Source organism: Engystomops pustulosus, chromosome 5 (assembly GCF_040894005.1).
Source record: "Engystomops pustulosus chromosome 5, aEngPut4.maternal, whole genome shotgun sequence".
In the NCBI taxonomy this organism is placed as follows: Eukaryota; Metazoa; Chordata; class Amphibia; order Anura; family Leptodactylidae; genus Engystomops; species Engystomops pustulosus.
Window position 1 is genome coordinate 110,951,219 of NC_092415.1, and position 18,769 is coordinate 110,969,987.

Sequence of the window (18,769 nt, forward strand, 5' to 3'; positions counted from 1 at the left end):
CACAGCCCGACACCGGCACCAGCGAGACCCGGGGTCCCAAAATCTTCTTCTGACACGCCGCTGCAGAAAGGCGTACGCGTCAGAAGAAGTACCCTTAATGACCACCGTAAAAAGCCGATACGGCGATCATTAAGGGGTTAAACAATTTCCAATCTTCCGCTCTGTATATCACTGCAAATAGTGTAGATTTGAACTGTGTTAGCCATGGGGAGCAGAAGAAGAGTGAAGAAATCAAGTGACACCTTTTTGAGACTGAGTATATTTGATGGCTGCAAAGTGATATTTTCACTTAGAGTATATGCTCCACATCAATTAAAAACCAATGACGAGAGACAATTTAAAGAGGACATATCACACAAATTTTCAGCACTAGGAGCTGCTTACTAAAGTGTGCTTGAACAAACGCTGCACTGTACTGCGGCAGGGTACAGTGTAATTGTCGGACAGCTTGCAAAGCTGTCCGACGTATTGATGAGGGGGCGGGGTTAAGGCATGGTTAGGGGCAGTCACCACCAGCCTATGGAACGAGCGGAGCAGTCCGGGGAAGAGGCAGCGACGATTACATTGTACCCCGCCGCAGTATTTGATAGCGTTACCGGAAGTTTCCGGTAACGCTATCACTCTAACACTGCGGCGTTTGTTCAAGCACTAGGAGCTGCTTAATTTAGTAAACAGCCCCTTTAACACCTTGAACATGTACAGACTCACAGCTAAATCTAAAGTATTAATCAGATAATACATGTGCAGCCTCCATAAGGTTAAAGAGAACCAGTCAGGCAAAAATAACCCCCCTAAACTAAATATATTTTCATAAAATGCCATTAGAAAGCCTTGCCTCTACCCCTTCATTGTCCCTCTACACACCTGTAAACTGAAGCAATGAGTTCCTAAAGCTGTATGCAAATGACCCGTGAAATGTCCAATGACTCATTAGCATATTCAAGCTGTCTAGCTTATTCATGAGTGGGAGGTACAGCCACACCCCCAGTGCTTGACTGACAGCCTGTATAATAGTGTGTTGGCTCCTCCATGTGCTTGCTAGTGGCCATGCCCCTTGCAGCCTGTGTGTGTGTGTGTATAGGAGAGATACAACAGCTCCAGGCAGCCATGTTACAGCAGAATATGTAAGATTCATGTGTAGCTGATGTCTGTGTCTCTCACCTGTATATTAGGAGGATGCAGCATGTCAGCAGATGCAGCACACACACTAGCAATGCTTTACTATACATTACACACAGACATGAGCAGGGGGAGGAGAGAGGAGGGGTAACAGGAGTGACATCACTACCTCTCACCATGCGACCAGCTTGATTTACATAATAAAGAATAGATGATTTTATAATGATTAATGTATGAAATAACTAGATAAAGGCTGGGATAGGATCCTTGTGAGCTGCTCCAACAGGTAGTAGTGACAAGACTAGAAACACATATGATGACAGGTGTCCTTTAAGTTACTGATTAATTAGAATTTATGCCAACAGAATCATGGGAAGGAACTACATTTTGAGTTGATAAGGGATGTAAAGTCATAAAGAATTATAGATTTGGGATAGATACCTCAGTAAATTATTACTGTAAAATAAATGTAATTGATCATACATCCTTCATCTTACCATGCAACATGGTAATATTACTATTTCAGTATGAAATCACTGTTAGATGAAACCAGATGAAATAAGGCATTCATTTAGCTGAACAGCATGATCTAATACATAATTAATCACACTCATCTATTCAATAAACCTCCATATTATCTGAATAAAACATGCAACTCTTTTATTGGTTTTACCCTTGTTATGAACGAATACTTTCAAAAAAGTCTAATAAAATAAAGAAAAAAAGGCTTCCACTATATGTGTATACACTTTAGGATACTAAACACATTGTGACTAAAAAAAATTATAGGGGATATATTTTGCCCCTAGCAAGCAAAAGATTCCAAAGCAAGTTGCAAATAGTAGTTCAATCAGTACCCCCTAGTGGTTGTTAATCAATGCAACATCAGCTACATAACAGGATACTGTAAATGCAGAATGTTCTTGTACCAATTTAATATCTTCCTTTATGAGCTTCTTTAAAGTATATTTGTGCTAAATGTAAACTTGGCAGATGATTCATACTGTTTACATGTTGGAATGTATAATGACTTCTTACTATACAATACAACAGGTTTTTAATAAAAAATAATTGTGAGTTATGTGGCACACAGAACAGCAATAAAATTTAAAAAGATGCATTTAACAAAATTGGTACATATTATACCCTCCAAATGTGTTTACTGTACATAGACTGCGACCTACACTACCAAAAGAAATACATTTCCTACAAATATCGTAGTAAGTAACAAAGTAAATCACACAATCTATTGAGCTGCACACACAGAGCAGACAGATCATTATGCAAAAAGAAATGTGGCCTTGGCAGAATTACTAGAATGTTACTGCAGCAACTACTGTCAGGAGTCAGTCAAAGCGCTCACAAAGCAGGACTCTCTGGAAATAAAGTGTTCATAAAGTGTGTCCAGCACCATCTATGGCAGTGAAAGCAATGTAGATTGTTAATATTGACCTTCTAGTTGCATCCCAATATAATGATTGCACATCAATATTAGTGGTTGTAATTTTTCAGTAGAAACTTAGGAATACTATGCAATGCTTGTTTAGTTACATCTATGATATGTTGTCAAAGGTTTCTAGCAACCCATAGTTAAAATGTTAAACAGTACCTAGAATGTATACTATGGAGTAAGACCACTTGCACAGCTAGAACATATTTAGGTAGGCTGATACTCACCAGCATGCTCAGTTACATCCAATATATCATTGTGTAGAGCCATGGATAAGGACAGGCTTCCCTTTGCCTGAGATGTCCTGTGTACAGAATATACAGGTGCATTCTGGAGGTGCCATCAAGGAAAAGAAAAAAATGTGCTGTTCAGTTATCTTGCTGGTACTAGGACATCTAATAAAAAGGAATAAAGGACCAGACTCACCTTACATAACGCAAGTGCAAGAAGCAGGGGATATATACCAACAATAATAGCCATATCTCCTGCATATATCCTGCAGTCTGTAACCAGGTAGCTCCCCTTATCTCTCCAGCGGTGGTCTCAGATATGCTTATTTACTTATATATATATGCTTACAGATAAGCATATAGAATTCATTACTGTGTACAATGATTTCAATTTACTTAGCTATAATGTTAGCCTCATACTCTACAAAGTCTTATGTAGTCTAGTGATCCAGCAATGTATATTGTGGCTAGAATTACAGCGGCTGCTGCTGTCTTGATCTCTGTCTGGAACAAGGATTCCTATTACTCGTCCAAGTCCCCATGTGTGTGAGTGCAGCAGCTCTTCCAGCCGGCTCCTGCAAACCAATCAGTGCCTGCTCTGTGCAGGGGGCTGTGCAGCTCTGCTGGGCTACTGCTATTAACCCCTCATTGCCTGCTGATTGCAGGTACAGGGGACAACATAGGAGAACATACATAATTATCACCCAGCACTGACATTTGTTAGCAGCAGATATATTGTACATGTAGCAATCCAAATAGTTATCTTATAGGTAATATAATGTCCCCACATACTTTGATATATGGATGGACTTTGTGGAGAGTTGGAATTTTAGTTATTTCAGCAAAGTAAGAATTTTACAGTTTTACTTGGAAATAACATTAAAACCCATTAGATATATACAACCAGAATGTGATTTCACTGCAATATCTTGTAGTGAAACACATGTGATTGGTAATCTGCACCTGGTGTTCTGTATTGTTTAAATACATGCATTGCATCAAGAAACGCAACATTAGCACAACGTGTGACCGCACTCTAAGGGCGCGTTCACACGTTGCGTTTTGGTTGCGTTTTCATTGTGTTTGAAACGCATATACAACAACTGATGAGAGGTGATTTGCCTAATTACATTACCGTTTACGTTTGGAAACGCAATGTTAACGCATGCGTTAACAAAACACATGCATTAACGCGTTGTTAACGCATGCATTAACATTGCGTTTACGATGCGTTTTGTAAACAGAAATGTTAACAGTGATGTAATTAGGCAAATCACCTCTCCTCAGCTGTTGTATATGCGTTTCAAACGCAATGAAAACGCAGGTCAAAACGCAACGTGTGAACGCACCCTTAAGGACACTGCCAGTTTATAGTTTTGGATTCAGTTTTGGATTCAGACATGTGTCACTTTATGGTTATATGGTTATAACTTTCAAACACTATTACTTATCAAAACGATTCTGAGATTGTATTTTCCTCACATGTTGTACTTCATTTTAGTGGTAAATGTTGGCTGATAAGTTTTGCGTTTATTTACAAAAAAAAAAAAATGATGAATTTTTTGAAAAATTTGCCATTTTCAAAATTTGAAATCATTGCGTTTTCACGCAGTTAGATTTACCTCCTAAATAACTTGCCGAATAACATTTACCATATGTCTACTTTACATTTTCATAATTTTTGAAATGGCTGGATAATTATTTTGACATCACGCGGGTATCGATTTTCCATATTTTCAGAATTGACTATTTTGGGGATAAATTCTGTTTTGAATGCAATTTTTCTTATTTAATGTCAACCCCCCCCCCCCTATATAATCAACCCATTTTCAAATCTGCACCCCTCAGACTATCAGAAACCACTTATGGAGGTGAAATTTAGAATGGTTACATTTTGTCGGTTATATGTTCATTTAACCCTAAAATTTACACATTTCCAAAAGATAAAAAGAGAAAATCCACCTTACGATTTGTTATGAAATTTCTCCCGGTTACAGAGCCCCCCCACATGTGGACGTTACTTGTTTTATGGGCGCACAGCGAGGCACAGATGGAAAGGAGTGCCCTGCAGCTGCCAGGATTTTAGTTTGATACTATATATGTGAAGTTTGTGTTATGATTTAGACTTTTTTTTGTGTTGTATGTCTCTTTATATGTTATGGGGATTATGGGCATTTTTATTTATTTATTGCTTTATTTTTTTTAATAACATTTTTTTTTGTACTTTTTTACTATTTCTACCATGGAACATGAACAAGCAATCGTCTGATTGCTTGTTCATGATAATACTCTGTGATACTGATATGGCAGGATATTAGCAGTGTCAGCCTATGCTGACCCCCCAAAGGCAGGTTAAATGCAGTGGTCACGCTGGCATTTAATGGGTTAAACACCCACGATCGGAGCCCACTCCGACCGTGGGTGCTACATTGGGGTGTCAGGTGTTAGTTACAGCTGGCACCCGTGTATCCTGATGCCGGTACGGCTCAGATCTTGAGATGAACCGGTATCAGCTCTGCTTCCGATATATTGGACGGTGAGCATTAAGTCACTGCGCTCACCATCCGATATATCAGACACAGAACTCTAACAGCTTAAGACTAGAGATGAGCGAACATACTCGTCCGAGCTTGATGCTCGTTCGAGCATTAGCGTACTCGAAACTGCTCGTTGCTCGGGCAAATACTTCGCCCGCTCGAGAAAATGGCAGCTCCCGCCGTTTTGCTTTTTGGCGGCCAGAAACAGAGCCAATCACAAGCCAGGAGACTCTGCACTCCACCCAGCATGACGTGGTACCCTTACACGTCGATAGCAGTGGTTGGCTGGCCAGATCAGGTGACCCTGGAATAGACTAGCCCCTGCCTGCGCTGCTCGGATCATTCTGTGTCTGGATGCCGCTAGGGAGAGAGCTGCTGCTGGTCAGGGAAAGCGTTAGGCTGTTCAATTAGAATAGTGTTAGGCAGAAGTGATTCTACAAGAACCCAACAGCCCTTCTTAGGGCTACAATAACGTTATACTTTTTTTTTTTTTTATTTGCAGCTAGTACCATATTGTGAGGAATTTGCAGGGGGACTTGCTACCGTTGTGTTTAGCTCTTAGTGACACACATATCCACCTCAAACACCAAAGTGGGAAAATTTATTAGGGGTTTGATTTCAATTAGGCACAGTCTGCCATTTACTTTTTATTTTACGTTTATTTTTTTAATAACTCAGCGTCATCTCATCTGGCATAGCAGTGTGCTTTCATACTTGGCTAGAAAATAGCCATAGGAGAATCCAAACGGCTTACTTACGCCTACAATAGCGTTATATATATTTTATTTCTGGTTGATCTGCTGGTGGCTGTCCTTGCTGCAGTGCATCTACTACCAAATTGTGAGGAATTTGTAGTGAGACTTGCGACCTTTGTGTTTAGCGCTTAGTGACGCACATATCCATCGCAAAGACCGAAGTGGGAAAATTTATTAGGGGTTTGATTTCAATTAGGCACAGTCTGCCAGTTTCTTTTTATTTTACGTTTATTTTTTTAATAACTCAGCGTCATCTCATCTGGCATAGCAGTGTGCTTTCATACTTGGCTAGAAAATAGCCATAGGAGAATCCAAACGGCTTACTTACGCCTACAATAGCGTTATATATATTTTATTTCTGGTTGATCTGCTGGTGGCTGTCCTTGCTGCAGTGCATCTACTACCAAATTGTGAGGAATTTGTAGTGAGACTTGCGACCTTTGTGTTTAGCGCTTAGTGACGCACATATCCATCGCAAAGACTGAAGTGGGAAAATTTATTAGGGGTTTGATTTCAATTAGGCACAGTCTGCCAGTTTCTTTTTATTTTACGTTTATTTTTTTAATAACTCAGCGTCATCTCATCTGGCATAGCAGTGTGCTTTCATACTTGGCTAGAAAATAGCCATAGGAGAATCCAAACGGCTTACTTACGCCTACAATAGCGTTATATATATTTTATTTCTGGTTGATCTGCTGGTGGCTGTCCTTGCTGCAGTGCATCTACTACCAAATTGTGAGGAATTTGTAGTAAGACTTGCGACCTTTGTGTTTAGCGCTTAGTGACGCACATATCGATCGCAAAGACCGAAGTGGGAAAATTTATTAGGGGTTTGATTTCAATTAGGCACAGTCTGCCAGTTTCTTTTTATTTTACGTTTACTTTTTTAATAACTCAGCGTCATCTCATCTGGCATAGCAGTGTGCTTTCATACTTGGCTAGAAAATAGCCATAGGAGAATCCAAACGGCTTACTTACGCCTACAATATTGTTATATATATTTTATTTCTGGTTGATCTGCTGGTGGCTGTCCTTGCTGCAGTGCATCTACTACCATATTGTGAGGAATTTGTAGTGAGACTTGCGACCGTTGTGTTTAGCGCTTAGTGGCGCACATATCCATCGCAAAGACCGAAGTGGGAAAATTTATTAGGGGTTGGATTTCAATTAGGCACAGTCTGCCAATTCCTTTTTATTTTACGTTTATTTTTTCATAACTCAGCGTCATCTCATCTGGCATAGCAGTGTGCTTTCATACTTGGCTAGAAAATAGCCAAAGGAGAATCCAAACGGCTTACTTACGCCTACAATAGCGTTATATATATTTTATTTCTGGTTGATCTGCTGGTGGCTGTCCTTGCTGCAGTGCATCTACTACCATATTGTGAGGAATTTGTAGTGAGACTTGCGACCGTTGTGTTTAGCGCTTAGTGACGCACATATCCATCACAAAGACCGAAGTGGGAAAATTTATTAGGGGTTGGATTTCAATTAGGCACAGTCTGCCATTTCCTTTTTATTTTACGTTTATTTTTTCATAACTCAGCGTCATCTCATCTGGCATAGCAGTGTGCTTTCATACTTGGCTAGAAAATAGCCATAGCAATAGGATAGCATCGTTTGGTTTTAAAACTAAAAAACACAAAAAAACACAAAAAAAAGTAAAAAAAAAATTAAAGTTATAACTTTCATTTTCAAAATGTTTAACCCGAGGGCTAGGGGTAGAGGACGAGGGCGGGGACGTGGGTGTCCAACTACTGCAGGGGTCAGAGGCCGTGGTCCTGGGCGGGGTGAGACACCACCTGCTGATGAGGGAGCAGGGGAACGCCGCAGAGCTACACTCCCTAGATTCATGTCTGAAGTTACTGGGACTCGTGGTAGAGCACTGTTGAGGCCAGAACAGTGCGAACAAGTGATGTTGTGGATTGCCGACAATGCTTCGAGCAATTTGTCCACCAGTCAGTCTTCCACGCAGTCCACCCATGTCACCGAAATCGGCACTCCTCCAGCTCCTGCACCTCAGCCTCCTCCCCCCCAGTCTGCCCCCTCCCAGGAAAATTTGGCATTTGAACCGGCATACTCTGAGGAACTGTTTTCTGGACCCTTCCCACAGTCACAAACCACTTGTCCGGTTGCTGCTGAGCAATTTTCCGATGCCCAGGTTTTCCACCAGTCGCAGTCTGTGGGTGATGATGACCTTCTTGACGTAGTGGAAGAAGTGTGTAAAGAGGTGTCCGACGATGAGGAGACATGGTTGTCAGACAGTGGTGAAGTTGTTGTCAGGGCAGGAAGTCCGAGGGGGGAGCAGACTGAGGGATCGGAGGATGATGAGGTGACAGACCCAAGCTGGGTTGAGAGGCCGGGTGAACACAATGCTTCTGAGACGGAGGAGAGTCCTCGACCAGAACAGGTTGGAAGAGGCAGTGGTGGGGCCAGACGGAGAGGCAGGACCAGAGCAGGTGCATCAGCGCCAAATGTTGCCCGTAGTCAAGCTCCCGTGGCGAAGGCTAGATTTTCAGAAGTCTGGAGGTTCTTTAAAGAAACACCGGATGACCGACGGACTGTGGTGTGCAACCTTTGCCAAACCAGGATCAGCAGGGGTTCCACCACTACTAGCTTAACTACCACCAGTATGCGCAGGCATATGAATGCTAAACACCCCACTCAGTGGCACCAAGCACGTTCACCTCCAGCCGTGCACACCACTGCTCCTTCCCCTGTGTCAGCTGATAGTCAGCCCCCTGCCCAGGACCCTGGCACAAAAACCCCATCATCGCCTCCACGATCCTCCACAGCATCCACCAGCGTTCAGCTCTCCATACCCCAGACGCTGGAGCGGAAACGGAAATATAGTGCAACCCACCCGCACGCCCAAGCCCTTAATGTCCACATCTCCAGATTGCTTAGCCTGGAGATGCTGCCCTATAGGCTAGTAGAGACCGAGGCCTTTCGCAACCTCATGGCGGCGGCCGCCCCTCGGTATTCGGTCCCCAGCCGCCACTACTTTTCCCGATGTGCCGTCCCAGCCCTGCACCAGCACGTGTCAGACAACATCATCCGTGCCCTGACCAACGCCGTTTCTGACAAGGTCCACCTGATCACAGACACGTGGACGAGTGCTGCCGGGCAGGGCCACTATATATCGCTGACGGCACATTGGGTTAACTTGGTGGAGGCTGGGACCGAGTCTGACCCTGCGGCTGGTCATATACTGCCGACGCCGAGGATTGCGGGGCCTACCTCGGTCCAGGTCTTTCAGGCATACTATGCCTCCTCCTCCTCCCACCCCTCCTCCACCTCCTCCTCCGAACTACCATCCGTGGGCATGGCGCCATCAGTCGCTAGCTCTAGGCACAGCAGCAGTGCCGTCGCTAAGTGACAGCAGGCGGTGCTCAAACTGCTGAGCCTAGGCGATAAAAGGCACACCGCCCAAGAGCTATTACAGGGCATTCCACATCAAACTTGTTAACTTTGTCGCCACCCTGCTGTGTAATCCACAAAATATACTGGCAAACTTTTATCATTTGTCATTTGTCATTTACCGATATTATTTCAGCGCTTCTTGCGCATCTGTTTACATTCCCCTCACCCGCCATATCCCAAACTTATAAGAACGCTACTACACTTGATCTTATACAAAAGGTTCTTAGAAGTGCTGTTTGGTGAGTAGCCTAGAGACAGGGGCTTGGATTGGCGAAAGCTCGCCTGGAAGCGGAGCGCCAGCTCCATCCCAAGATCCAACTAACATAGTTTTAACTGCAGCACCTTTAACTACTAGTTCACTGCCTCCATAATAATAATAATAATAATCTTTATTTATATAGCGCCATCATATTCCGTAGCGCTTTACAAATCATAGGAAACAAATACAAATGTAATGTAACAGAGCACAACATTTGTATGGAACAACAGGAGTGAGGTCCCTGCTCGCCAGAGCTTACGGTTTATGAAGATGATGGGGTAACACGAGGTAAAAGAATATTTAATGGTCAAGCCATTCTTCTTAGGGAATAGAACAAAATATAATAAATGGAATTGCTGTCGCTTGAACCACTCAGCCGTCATCTTATATACCAGGTCCAGGGTGAATGGGACTGCAGAGAAGTCTGGTGCCTGTTGGTTGCTGGATAACAGATGGGAGGACGACACAGGACGGGTTAGTAGAAGAGTTAAAACTTCATGCAGTTAATGAGTGTTATAGGCTTGCCTAAAGAAATGGGTTTTAAGAGTACGTTTGAAACTTTGGAGGTTAGGTATTAGTCTGATAGTCCGGGGCAGAGCATTCCATAGAATTGGTGCAGCTCTAGAGAAGTCTTGGAGACGCGAGTGGGAGGTCCGCACTAGGGTAGAGGTTAATCTAAGATCACTGGCGGATCTAAGAGCATGGGTTGGGCGATAGACTGAGATAAGAGAGGAGAGGTAGGGGGGTGCAGCATTATACAGAGCTTTATGGATGAGGGTTATTATTTTAAACTGTATTCGAAAGGAGACTGGCAGCCAGTGCAGCGACTGGCATGAACTGTAGGCATACATGGTCCCCTTATCAAACGAGCTGTGTCAGGCAGAATTTTGGGTTGTTTTCATGGCTTCCACAACAAACTTGTTAACTTTGTCGCCACCCTGCTGTGTAATCCACAAAGTATACTGGTAAACTTTTATCATTTACCAATATTATTTCAGCGCTTCTTGCGCATCAGTTTACATTCCCCTCACCCGCCATATCCTAAACTTATAAGAACGCTACTACACTTGATCTTATACAAAAGGTTCTTAGAAGTGCTGTTTGGGGAGTAGCCTAGAGACAGGGGCTTGGATTGGCGAAAGCTCGCCTGGCAGCGGAGCGCCAGCTCCATGTCAAGATCCAACTAACATAGTTTTAACTGCAGCACCTTTAATCTACTACTAGTTCACTGCCTCCATACATGGTCCCCTTATCAAACGAGCTGTGTCAGGCAGAATTTTGGGTTGTTTTCATGGCTTCCATGTTAACTTTGTCGCCACCCTGCTGTGTAATCCACAAAATATACTGGCAAACTTTTATCATGTACCGATATTATTTCAACGCTTCTTGCTCACCTCCTTTGGTTCCTCTCTGCCACCCATTGGTTTGAAGCCTGAGTTCATTTAGGTTATGTCACCGTGCCACTCTCTAGCCTGCCGCTGCTGCCGCTGCCTCTGCATGCCGTCCCCTATAGTGTCAGGGTCAATTATTGGATGTTTTAGATGCTATCTAGCTTCATTCTGTCACTCTGTCATGGCCATGCTGTTGCCCATAATTTTGGCATAATGGTGCATTTAAGCAGCCTCAGAGGCATCCATGCATGCTGCCCCTGCTGTTTCCTGTCCATTTCTGTGGTGTTTCCATCCTTTTCTGAGGTTCCCAGGTGTTTGGCCAAGCTTCCCTGTGCAGAGCCTTGGTCCCCTTGAAAAATGCTCGAGTCTCCCATTGACTTCAATGGGGCTCGTTATTCGAGACGAGCACTCGAGCATCGGGAAAAGTTCGTCTCGAATAACGAGTACCCGAGCATTTTAGTGCTCGCTCATCTCTAGTTAAGACCCCTCACAGTTGAATCTTTTTATTTCCAGAATAATATAGCAGTTACTAAGAAACTGCAGTAATCTGATTTGTTCCTGTATCTAGTAACTGGAATGCTGTAGGGGGAACCTCCATTGCAACATTGTTTGTGGCTTTAACCATTTGCTCACTTGTGCTTATACTAAATAATAAAATTACAACAACGCACACTGCTTCTGCTGAGCAAGCACTCAACAATGCTTTGAAGACAGCAATATTGGAATTTATCAACAAAAAATTCTTTATGTTAGAAGCATATTTTATCCGTCCTCTCCTTTTTCTAGGATGTTATGAGGCTTAGAACTTTAGGTGCGATTTTTCAAATTTTTATGAAAATCGCCAAATCTCACATTTTGAGGGACAACTCAGCTGTCAAGTCATTCCAAAAAGCCTAAGTAATAGTAAAACCCCATAAATTACCCCACTATATAAACTACACCCTTTAATGTATGTAAAACAACTTCTATTAAGTCTATCAACCCTTTAAGTTCTTCAAATGGGTTAAAACAAAATGGAAATGGAACAAAATGGAATTTTGTATTTTGGAATTACAGGCGGTCCAATACTTAAGAGCACCTGACTTACAGACGACCTCTAGTTACAAACGGACCTCTGGATGTTGGCAAGTTACTGTACTTTAGCCCTAGACTACAATAAACAGCTATAACAGTTATCAGAGGTGTCTGCAATGAAGCTTTATTGTTATTCCTGGTTCTTATGACAATCCAACATTTTTAAAATCCAATTGTCACAGAGACCAAATAATTTGGCTGGAGCTACAATCATTAAATATACAGTTCCGACTTACATACAAATTCAACTTAAGGACAAACCTACAGAACCTAACCTGTATGTAACACAGGGACTGCCTGTACATTCATTTAAGCCAAAAATTACACTTTCATAATGACTAAAATGATGAAACGCTCTGCAAAGTTTGATGTCCAATTTCCCCCGAGTGACCCATATGTGGTGGTAACCTCCTGTTTGGGTGCACGGCCGGGTATAGGATGAAAGCAGCGACATTCACAGGAGATTTGTATTGTCACAATGTACACAATGTACACAACTTGATGTTGATCCATGTTCAAATAGTGTTTTTGGTCATCGCCCATGCGCGTACACCTCACTCATTTGACGTGTGGCCTATCTTTGGTATCCCTTTGAAGTTTTTCTAAGTCAATGATAACTACATGACACTGTGGTTATGTGTGCATTGCAGTTTTAAGTACTGTAGCTGTATAAGTTTACATTATTTAAATGTTTGCCTTCGACCTTACTGTATTGGTAATGTACACTAAACCTTAACATGTATCACAAAGCAACTATGTCAAATTTATAGGGACACATTTAGAGCAGCTCATATGACAGATGAATGCTACACCGTTGTTTCGGAAATAAAATATTTTTGCTTTCTGCATCCATGTGATCCCTTACTCTTATCAAAACTTGACCATCTTGCTGACATCAGTGGACGTGCCTATGTGTTTCCTTGAAATAAAGCAGCAGTGGACTGCCAGACGCAAGTGATGACAATGGGTGGTTTTTAAAAAAAAAAAAAAAAAACGGCAATAAAAAAGGATTACTTATGTTTGTTTTTTTTTTTTTTTTAAAGGAAAAAATTTTATTTTACAAACATAACCCTTGCAAATTAAACAGGTAATAGGGAGCAACTACTTTAAGGTCCTATTGCTGTAACATCAAACTGATATGTCAGTCTGAAAAAATACATATGATCCTTATTTGTACAGCTGATAAACCTGTAATTATCATTTTTCAAAAATTTGACAAGTCAGCCTTTTGTTTGCAACACATGAACATTTGTCAATATTTAGAACTGTTACAGCAATATGTATTTCTTTAAAGTCTCCACAGACCTTTGGTGAAGCATGTTGAATAATTGTTTTATTGTATTCGTTTACTTCTTGTTAGGGATCAACGGCCATGGATCTTTTCCCATTGTTGGCTCATTTTGCTAATGAGGAAGTCGGTGATCAGCCTTTGGTGGCGACCCAACATAGGCGGCCACGTCTGTTCCACGAAAGATTTGAATTGAATACATTGCTAGATAAGGAAGTTATTCGCCATTTCAGATTAGATCGTACAGCTATTCATAATCTATATGAGCAGATAAAAGAATTATGTGATCGCAAAACAAAACGTTCACATGCTCAGGATGGCCTCTTAAAATTACTTACAGTCCTGTATTATTTGGCAAGTGCAAGCTTTCAGCACTGTGTGGCGTCCAGGTTTGGAATAACCCAACCAACCTTCAGTAGAAATTTGCACGAGATTGTTGGTCTATTGCACAACTTAGCACCTACTTACATAAAGTTTCCATGTGAAGATGAAGAAATTAGACATGTGGAAGATGAGTTTTATCAATTCACCGGGATGCCAAATGTAATCTCTTTAATTGATTGCACACATATTGCACTAGTGCCACCGGCAGCTTGTGAGGATATCTACCGAAACCGGAAATTTTTCAGATCCATCAATGTGCAATTTACATGTGGTCCAAATTTGATGTTCACGGATGTTGTAGCTAAGTACCCAGGAGCCACACATGATGCATTTATTTTTGAAAATAGCTGCCTTTGTAACTTAATTGAGCAGTCCTGTTTTGGTGATGCCATTCTTTTAGGTAAACTACCTTTCATAATTTGCCCAAAAATTCATGTTGAATTTCAATTGCTAAATCAATGACATATTGCTTGGCAACGATTAGTATGATCCCTAATTACTAACCTTTTTTACAATTGTAGGTGACAATGGGTACAAATTAACACGGTGGATGATGACCCCGTACCTCTCACCAATATCCCAGCAAGAGAAAAACTTCAATCGGGCTCATTGCAAAACCAGATCACGCATAGAATGTGCTTTTGGACTTTTGAAAAGCCGTTTCAGATGCCTCGACCATTCTGGGGGGGCTTTTCTATATGCACCCGAGACTGTATGCAAAATAATAATTGCTTGTGCTGTTTTGCACAACATCTGTATAGCTCGCAATTTGGACATTGACATTGCAAATGACCTGCTTGAACAAATTCCTTTCCAAGGTGATACGGAAAGGTTTTAGACCCCAGCGGGTCAACTGGTGCGTCGACATATTACCGAAACTTATTTCTAGATTGGTGAATAAAAGTATTAGTAAAATATGTTTATGTTGCAATGTAAATGTTAATTTCAATGTGTTTGTGTGCTGAATAAACACATAAATGAAACGTATTTTGACATACTTTATACACATTACACAATATACGACACCTGGCAAACAGTGGTAGAAAATATATACTCAGTAGTGAAATAAATAATATCATATGCTATAGGTTTATTTATATAAAGCATATACAACATGGTAAATACTAATGGATAGACAAGCAGTAGACTGTATTTGACATTTTGACACCCATCTTTCAAAATTCACAATGCCAAGTAAGCTACAGTAATGTGGAGGAAACCAACTGCAAAAAACATTACCTTGGGTGTAATACAAAGCCACATACAATTAAGTAGCATTGTACGTGTATCGTACAATTTAGAAAAAGGTCCCTTTAAGCAGAAAAAAAATGAGGGTTTATTTTAGTCAAGGCCAAACGAAAATTTTGTCTAGTGTAAAGCCGCATGTCTGTATGTGAATTTTTTTTGTATACTAATATTGAAAGTTCAGTCTTACAAAGTAAACTGCAGTTTGAAATGTAAAATCTATGGAGAATCAGCTAATAATGGACCAAAAAAAACACGCACCTAATAGGAACTCACCACGGGTCTAGTCTACATTGAGGAATTAGCAAGGCTGCATGTCTACTGTACAAATGTGTAAGCTTTTCAAAATATAATTTTGAATTCTTGCTTCAAAAAAGGATAAACTGCAAATATTGCTGACAAATATTTTGGCCAATTAATACAAGCGCCTTGGTGGTCTTTAACTTAATAGTTGTTTACTAAAATTCACTGGCATATGTTATTGTATATATATATCAAGAAATTCGTTATTTAGGAAAAAAATTTGGCCTTCAAATGGGAAAATGCTTTTAACCCCTTCCCGACATTTGACGTAATAGTACTGCATCGCGGGAGGTGCGTTCCCGCAAAATGCAGTACTATTACGTCATGCTTCTGGCCAGAAGCTGCGGGTGTCAGCTATATATTATAGCCGACACCTGCCTCTAACACCCGTGATCGTAGATTTATCCGATCGCGGGTGTTAACTCCTAACACGCTGCGGTCGCGCTGACCGCGGCGTGTTAGGGGGAATTTAAAGTGAATCGGACCCCCCCGCGGCGCTTACCGGGGGGGTCCGCTGTTCCGATCGCAGCCCCGGGACTGCCGGTGCCCGGGGCTGCGCGATCTCCTTCCTGTAGCCAGGTCCTGTCAGAAGGCTGTAACATTATTGGACCTGCTCGGTGAACGCTGTAAAAACAAACCCCGAAAAACACGACAAAAATGTACATTTTTCATAAAATCTCTGCACAAAAAAGTGATCAAAAAAAGTTATGTGCGCCAAAATGGTACCACTGAAAAGAACAACTCAACACGTAAAAAATAAGCCCTAAACTAGCTCTGTCAACCAAAAACTATTATAGTTACGTCTCCGAATAGATGGCGATGCAAGAACAAATGAGATTTCCTCTATATTAGTTTTTATCCAGTAAAATTGTAAAAATAAATAAACTATATAAATGAGGTATCACTGTAATCGTAGTGATCTGTAGAATAAAGATAATATAGTATTTTTAATGTACGGTGTACGACCCCCAAAAAATACAAAAAGAAAGGAAACCAAAATTGACAATTTTCTTTTCCTCCATACATTCAAGAGTTAATAAAACCTCATCAATTAGCTAATGACCCACTAAAATGAAGTATTTGTAAAGTGCATCTCATGTCGCAAAAAATAAGCCATTATATGTCCAAATTGCCAAAAAAATAAAGATTGTATAGCCAATAAAAAGTGACAATGCATAATCTGCGCTGAATGGCGCAGCTTCCCTTCGTTGCCCTGGCGTGTGCCCATACAGCAGGTTACCACCACATATGGGGGATAGGGTATCAAATTTTGTGGAGCGTTTTGGTATTTTATCCACCGAAAATGTAAATTTTTTGAAAAATACATTAATTTAGCCCAAAAAATTTCCCTTTCAAAATTGCATCCGATTTTGTTTTAACCCCTGTAAAACAATTAAAGGGTTAACAAACTTCATAAAAGTTGTTTTACATACGTTTAGGGGTATAGTTTCTATAATGGGGTTATTTATGGGGTTTTACTTTTATTTAGGTCTCTAAAAGTGACTTGAAACCTGAGCAGGTCCCTCAATAGCAGGATTTTGCGTTGTTTATAAAAATGTGAAAAATTGCACCAAATGTTCAAAGCCCCGTAACATCCTACAAAAATAAGACTATGCATAAAAAACCATGTCCACATAAAGAAGACATTCGGTGAATGTTAGTTATTAAGTATTTTTGCGGTTATGACTATGTATGGAAAAAGTAGAACATTTTGAAGTTCGAAAATCAAGAATTTTTCCAAATTTTCACCAAATATCTGATTTTCTCATAAATAAATGCAAAACATACCACCAAAATTTTTCAACTAACATGAAGTACAATGTGTCACAAGAAAACAGTTTTAAAATCACTTGGATATGTTTAAGCGTTCCGAAGTTATAACCACTTATAGTGACACAGGGAAGATTTGAAAAAATGGGCCGTGTCACGAAGGTGAAAAGTGGCTTCAGCGTTAAGGGGTTAAAAAATATAACTGCAACCCCCGTACACAATCACACTCTGGCTGTCCTGCACAGCAAAGGAATTTGCAAACTAAGTCTGTTTTTTGAGTAAAAATTAAAAGGGAAAAAAAAATTAAAAAATTGAATATATGAAGATCAAAAGCAAATAGTGCATTTAAATTAAGATCTTTGGAAGTTATGCACCAATGTAAGGCAACAATAGGTGCCTGCGGAGTGCTTATGCACAACAATGTTTACTTGCTACGTTTTTTGGGGGGCAGAATGGATTTTGACACCGTTTTCAGGTCCCCCGTATTTGTGCCAGAGCTGAAACGTGCTTCAAGATTTGCATTCTTTGCAGTACTACCTAGCTCCTTTTTGACAGCAAGTAAAAAGGAAGCATTTGTTAATTTGCTTTCTGAACTTTGGCCATAGTTACCTTCAAATATCTGTGTTTCGTCACTATCAAAAAGCATAAGGGTATGTTCCTTGTTATGTCCTGTATTTAACTGCACTGCAGGCATGTGTACAGCTGTTTGTAACTGATTTTCATGGAGAGTCTGCTGTTTCTAAACGTTTTTTCCTAATTGTGAACTTTGGTGAAGATTTGTTTTGGAATTGCTTTCGAGCATACTACGTTTATTTGGAATCACAGTATACTTTAAAGGCATTCCTAAAGATTTACCTTTGTTTATGAAAGTAGAAATATGTTGGTTTTTTTTTTCTCCTGCTATGTCCAAAGTTGTACAATGTTGCGAAACATGTGAAGTAGACTTTTTTTTTTTATTGCCACTTTCCTCGAATGTTAGTGGTGAAGTCAATACTCCATTTTGCACATTAGATGGAGTTTCCTTATTCTCTCCCTTAAGTTTATTAAGTGGAACATTTTTGATAAAAGTGACATTTGGCAATTGTAACGAGTGGTTAGACATCATATGTTTGCGTTGCGTCTATTTTGGGGGAACTTAGATTTTGCAAATGATCATCGTGAACTGTTGACCCAGAACAATTATTATACTGTGTAAATGTTTGGTCAGTGTTAATGGAACTAACTTGGAAAGAATTATTATTATTGGTAATGCTGTTATGCGTGTCAGTTGTGGCAGGCTGAAAGCTAGAGTTTGCTACATCACTAAATGGCATTGGTGCAAAAGTAATTTCATTTGCCCGTTGCAAAAGAAATTTAGTTAATGAATGTATACTTGTGGCAATATTTGACAAATGGAGGCTTATATTCTGAACAGCTGAAAACATATTTTGCTGGTTAGTAAGCATACTTTTACAAAATTTTTCATTCTGACAGACGTACGACTGTAGATATTGTGGAGTATTTCCAATTGCTCGTGTCTGCTGAACATTTGTAGAGTTTAG

The 18,769-nt window shown here is 40.6% G+C and overlaps 1 protein-coding gene across 5 annotated transcripts in view; it reads right to left on the reverse strand.

Moving 5' to 3' along the window:
* ADAMTS16 (ADAM metallopeptidase with thrombospondin type 1 motif 16) overlaps positions 1–3,393 on the reverse strand; it is a 360,296-nt gene extending 356,903 nt beyond the window's left edge. For all 5 annotated transcript variants that reach the window (XR_011855812.1, XR_011855811.1, XM_072152917.1 and 2 more), the window contains exons 1-2: positions 2,996–3,393; positions 2,797–2,899 (exon numbers count right to left, since the gene is read on the reverse strand). Coding sequence is in view for 3 of the 5 variants with exons in the window: in XM_072152917.1 (XP_072009018.1) it covers positions 2,797–2,899; positions 2,996–3,049 (157 nt within the window). In the remaining 2 variants the exon portion in view is untranslated. The remainder of the gene's footprint in view (positions 1–2,796; positions 2,900–2,995) is intronic.
* Between the last annotated feature and the right edge of the window lie 15,376 nt (positions 3,394–18,769).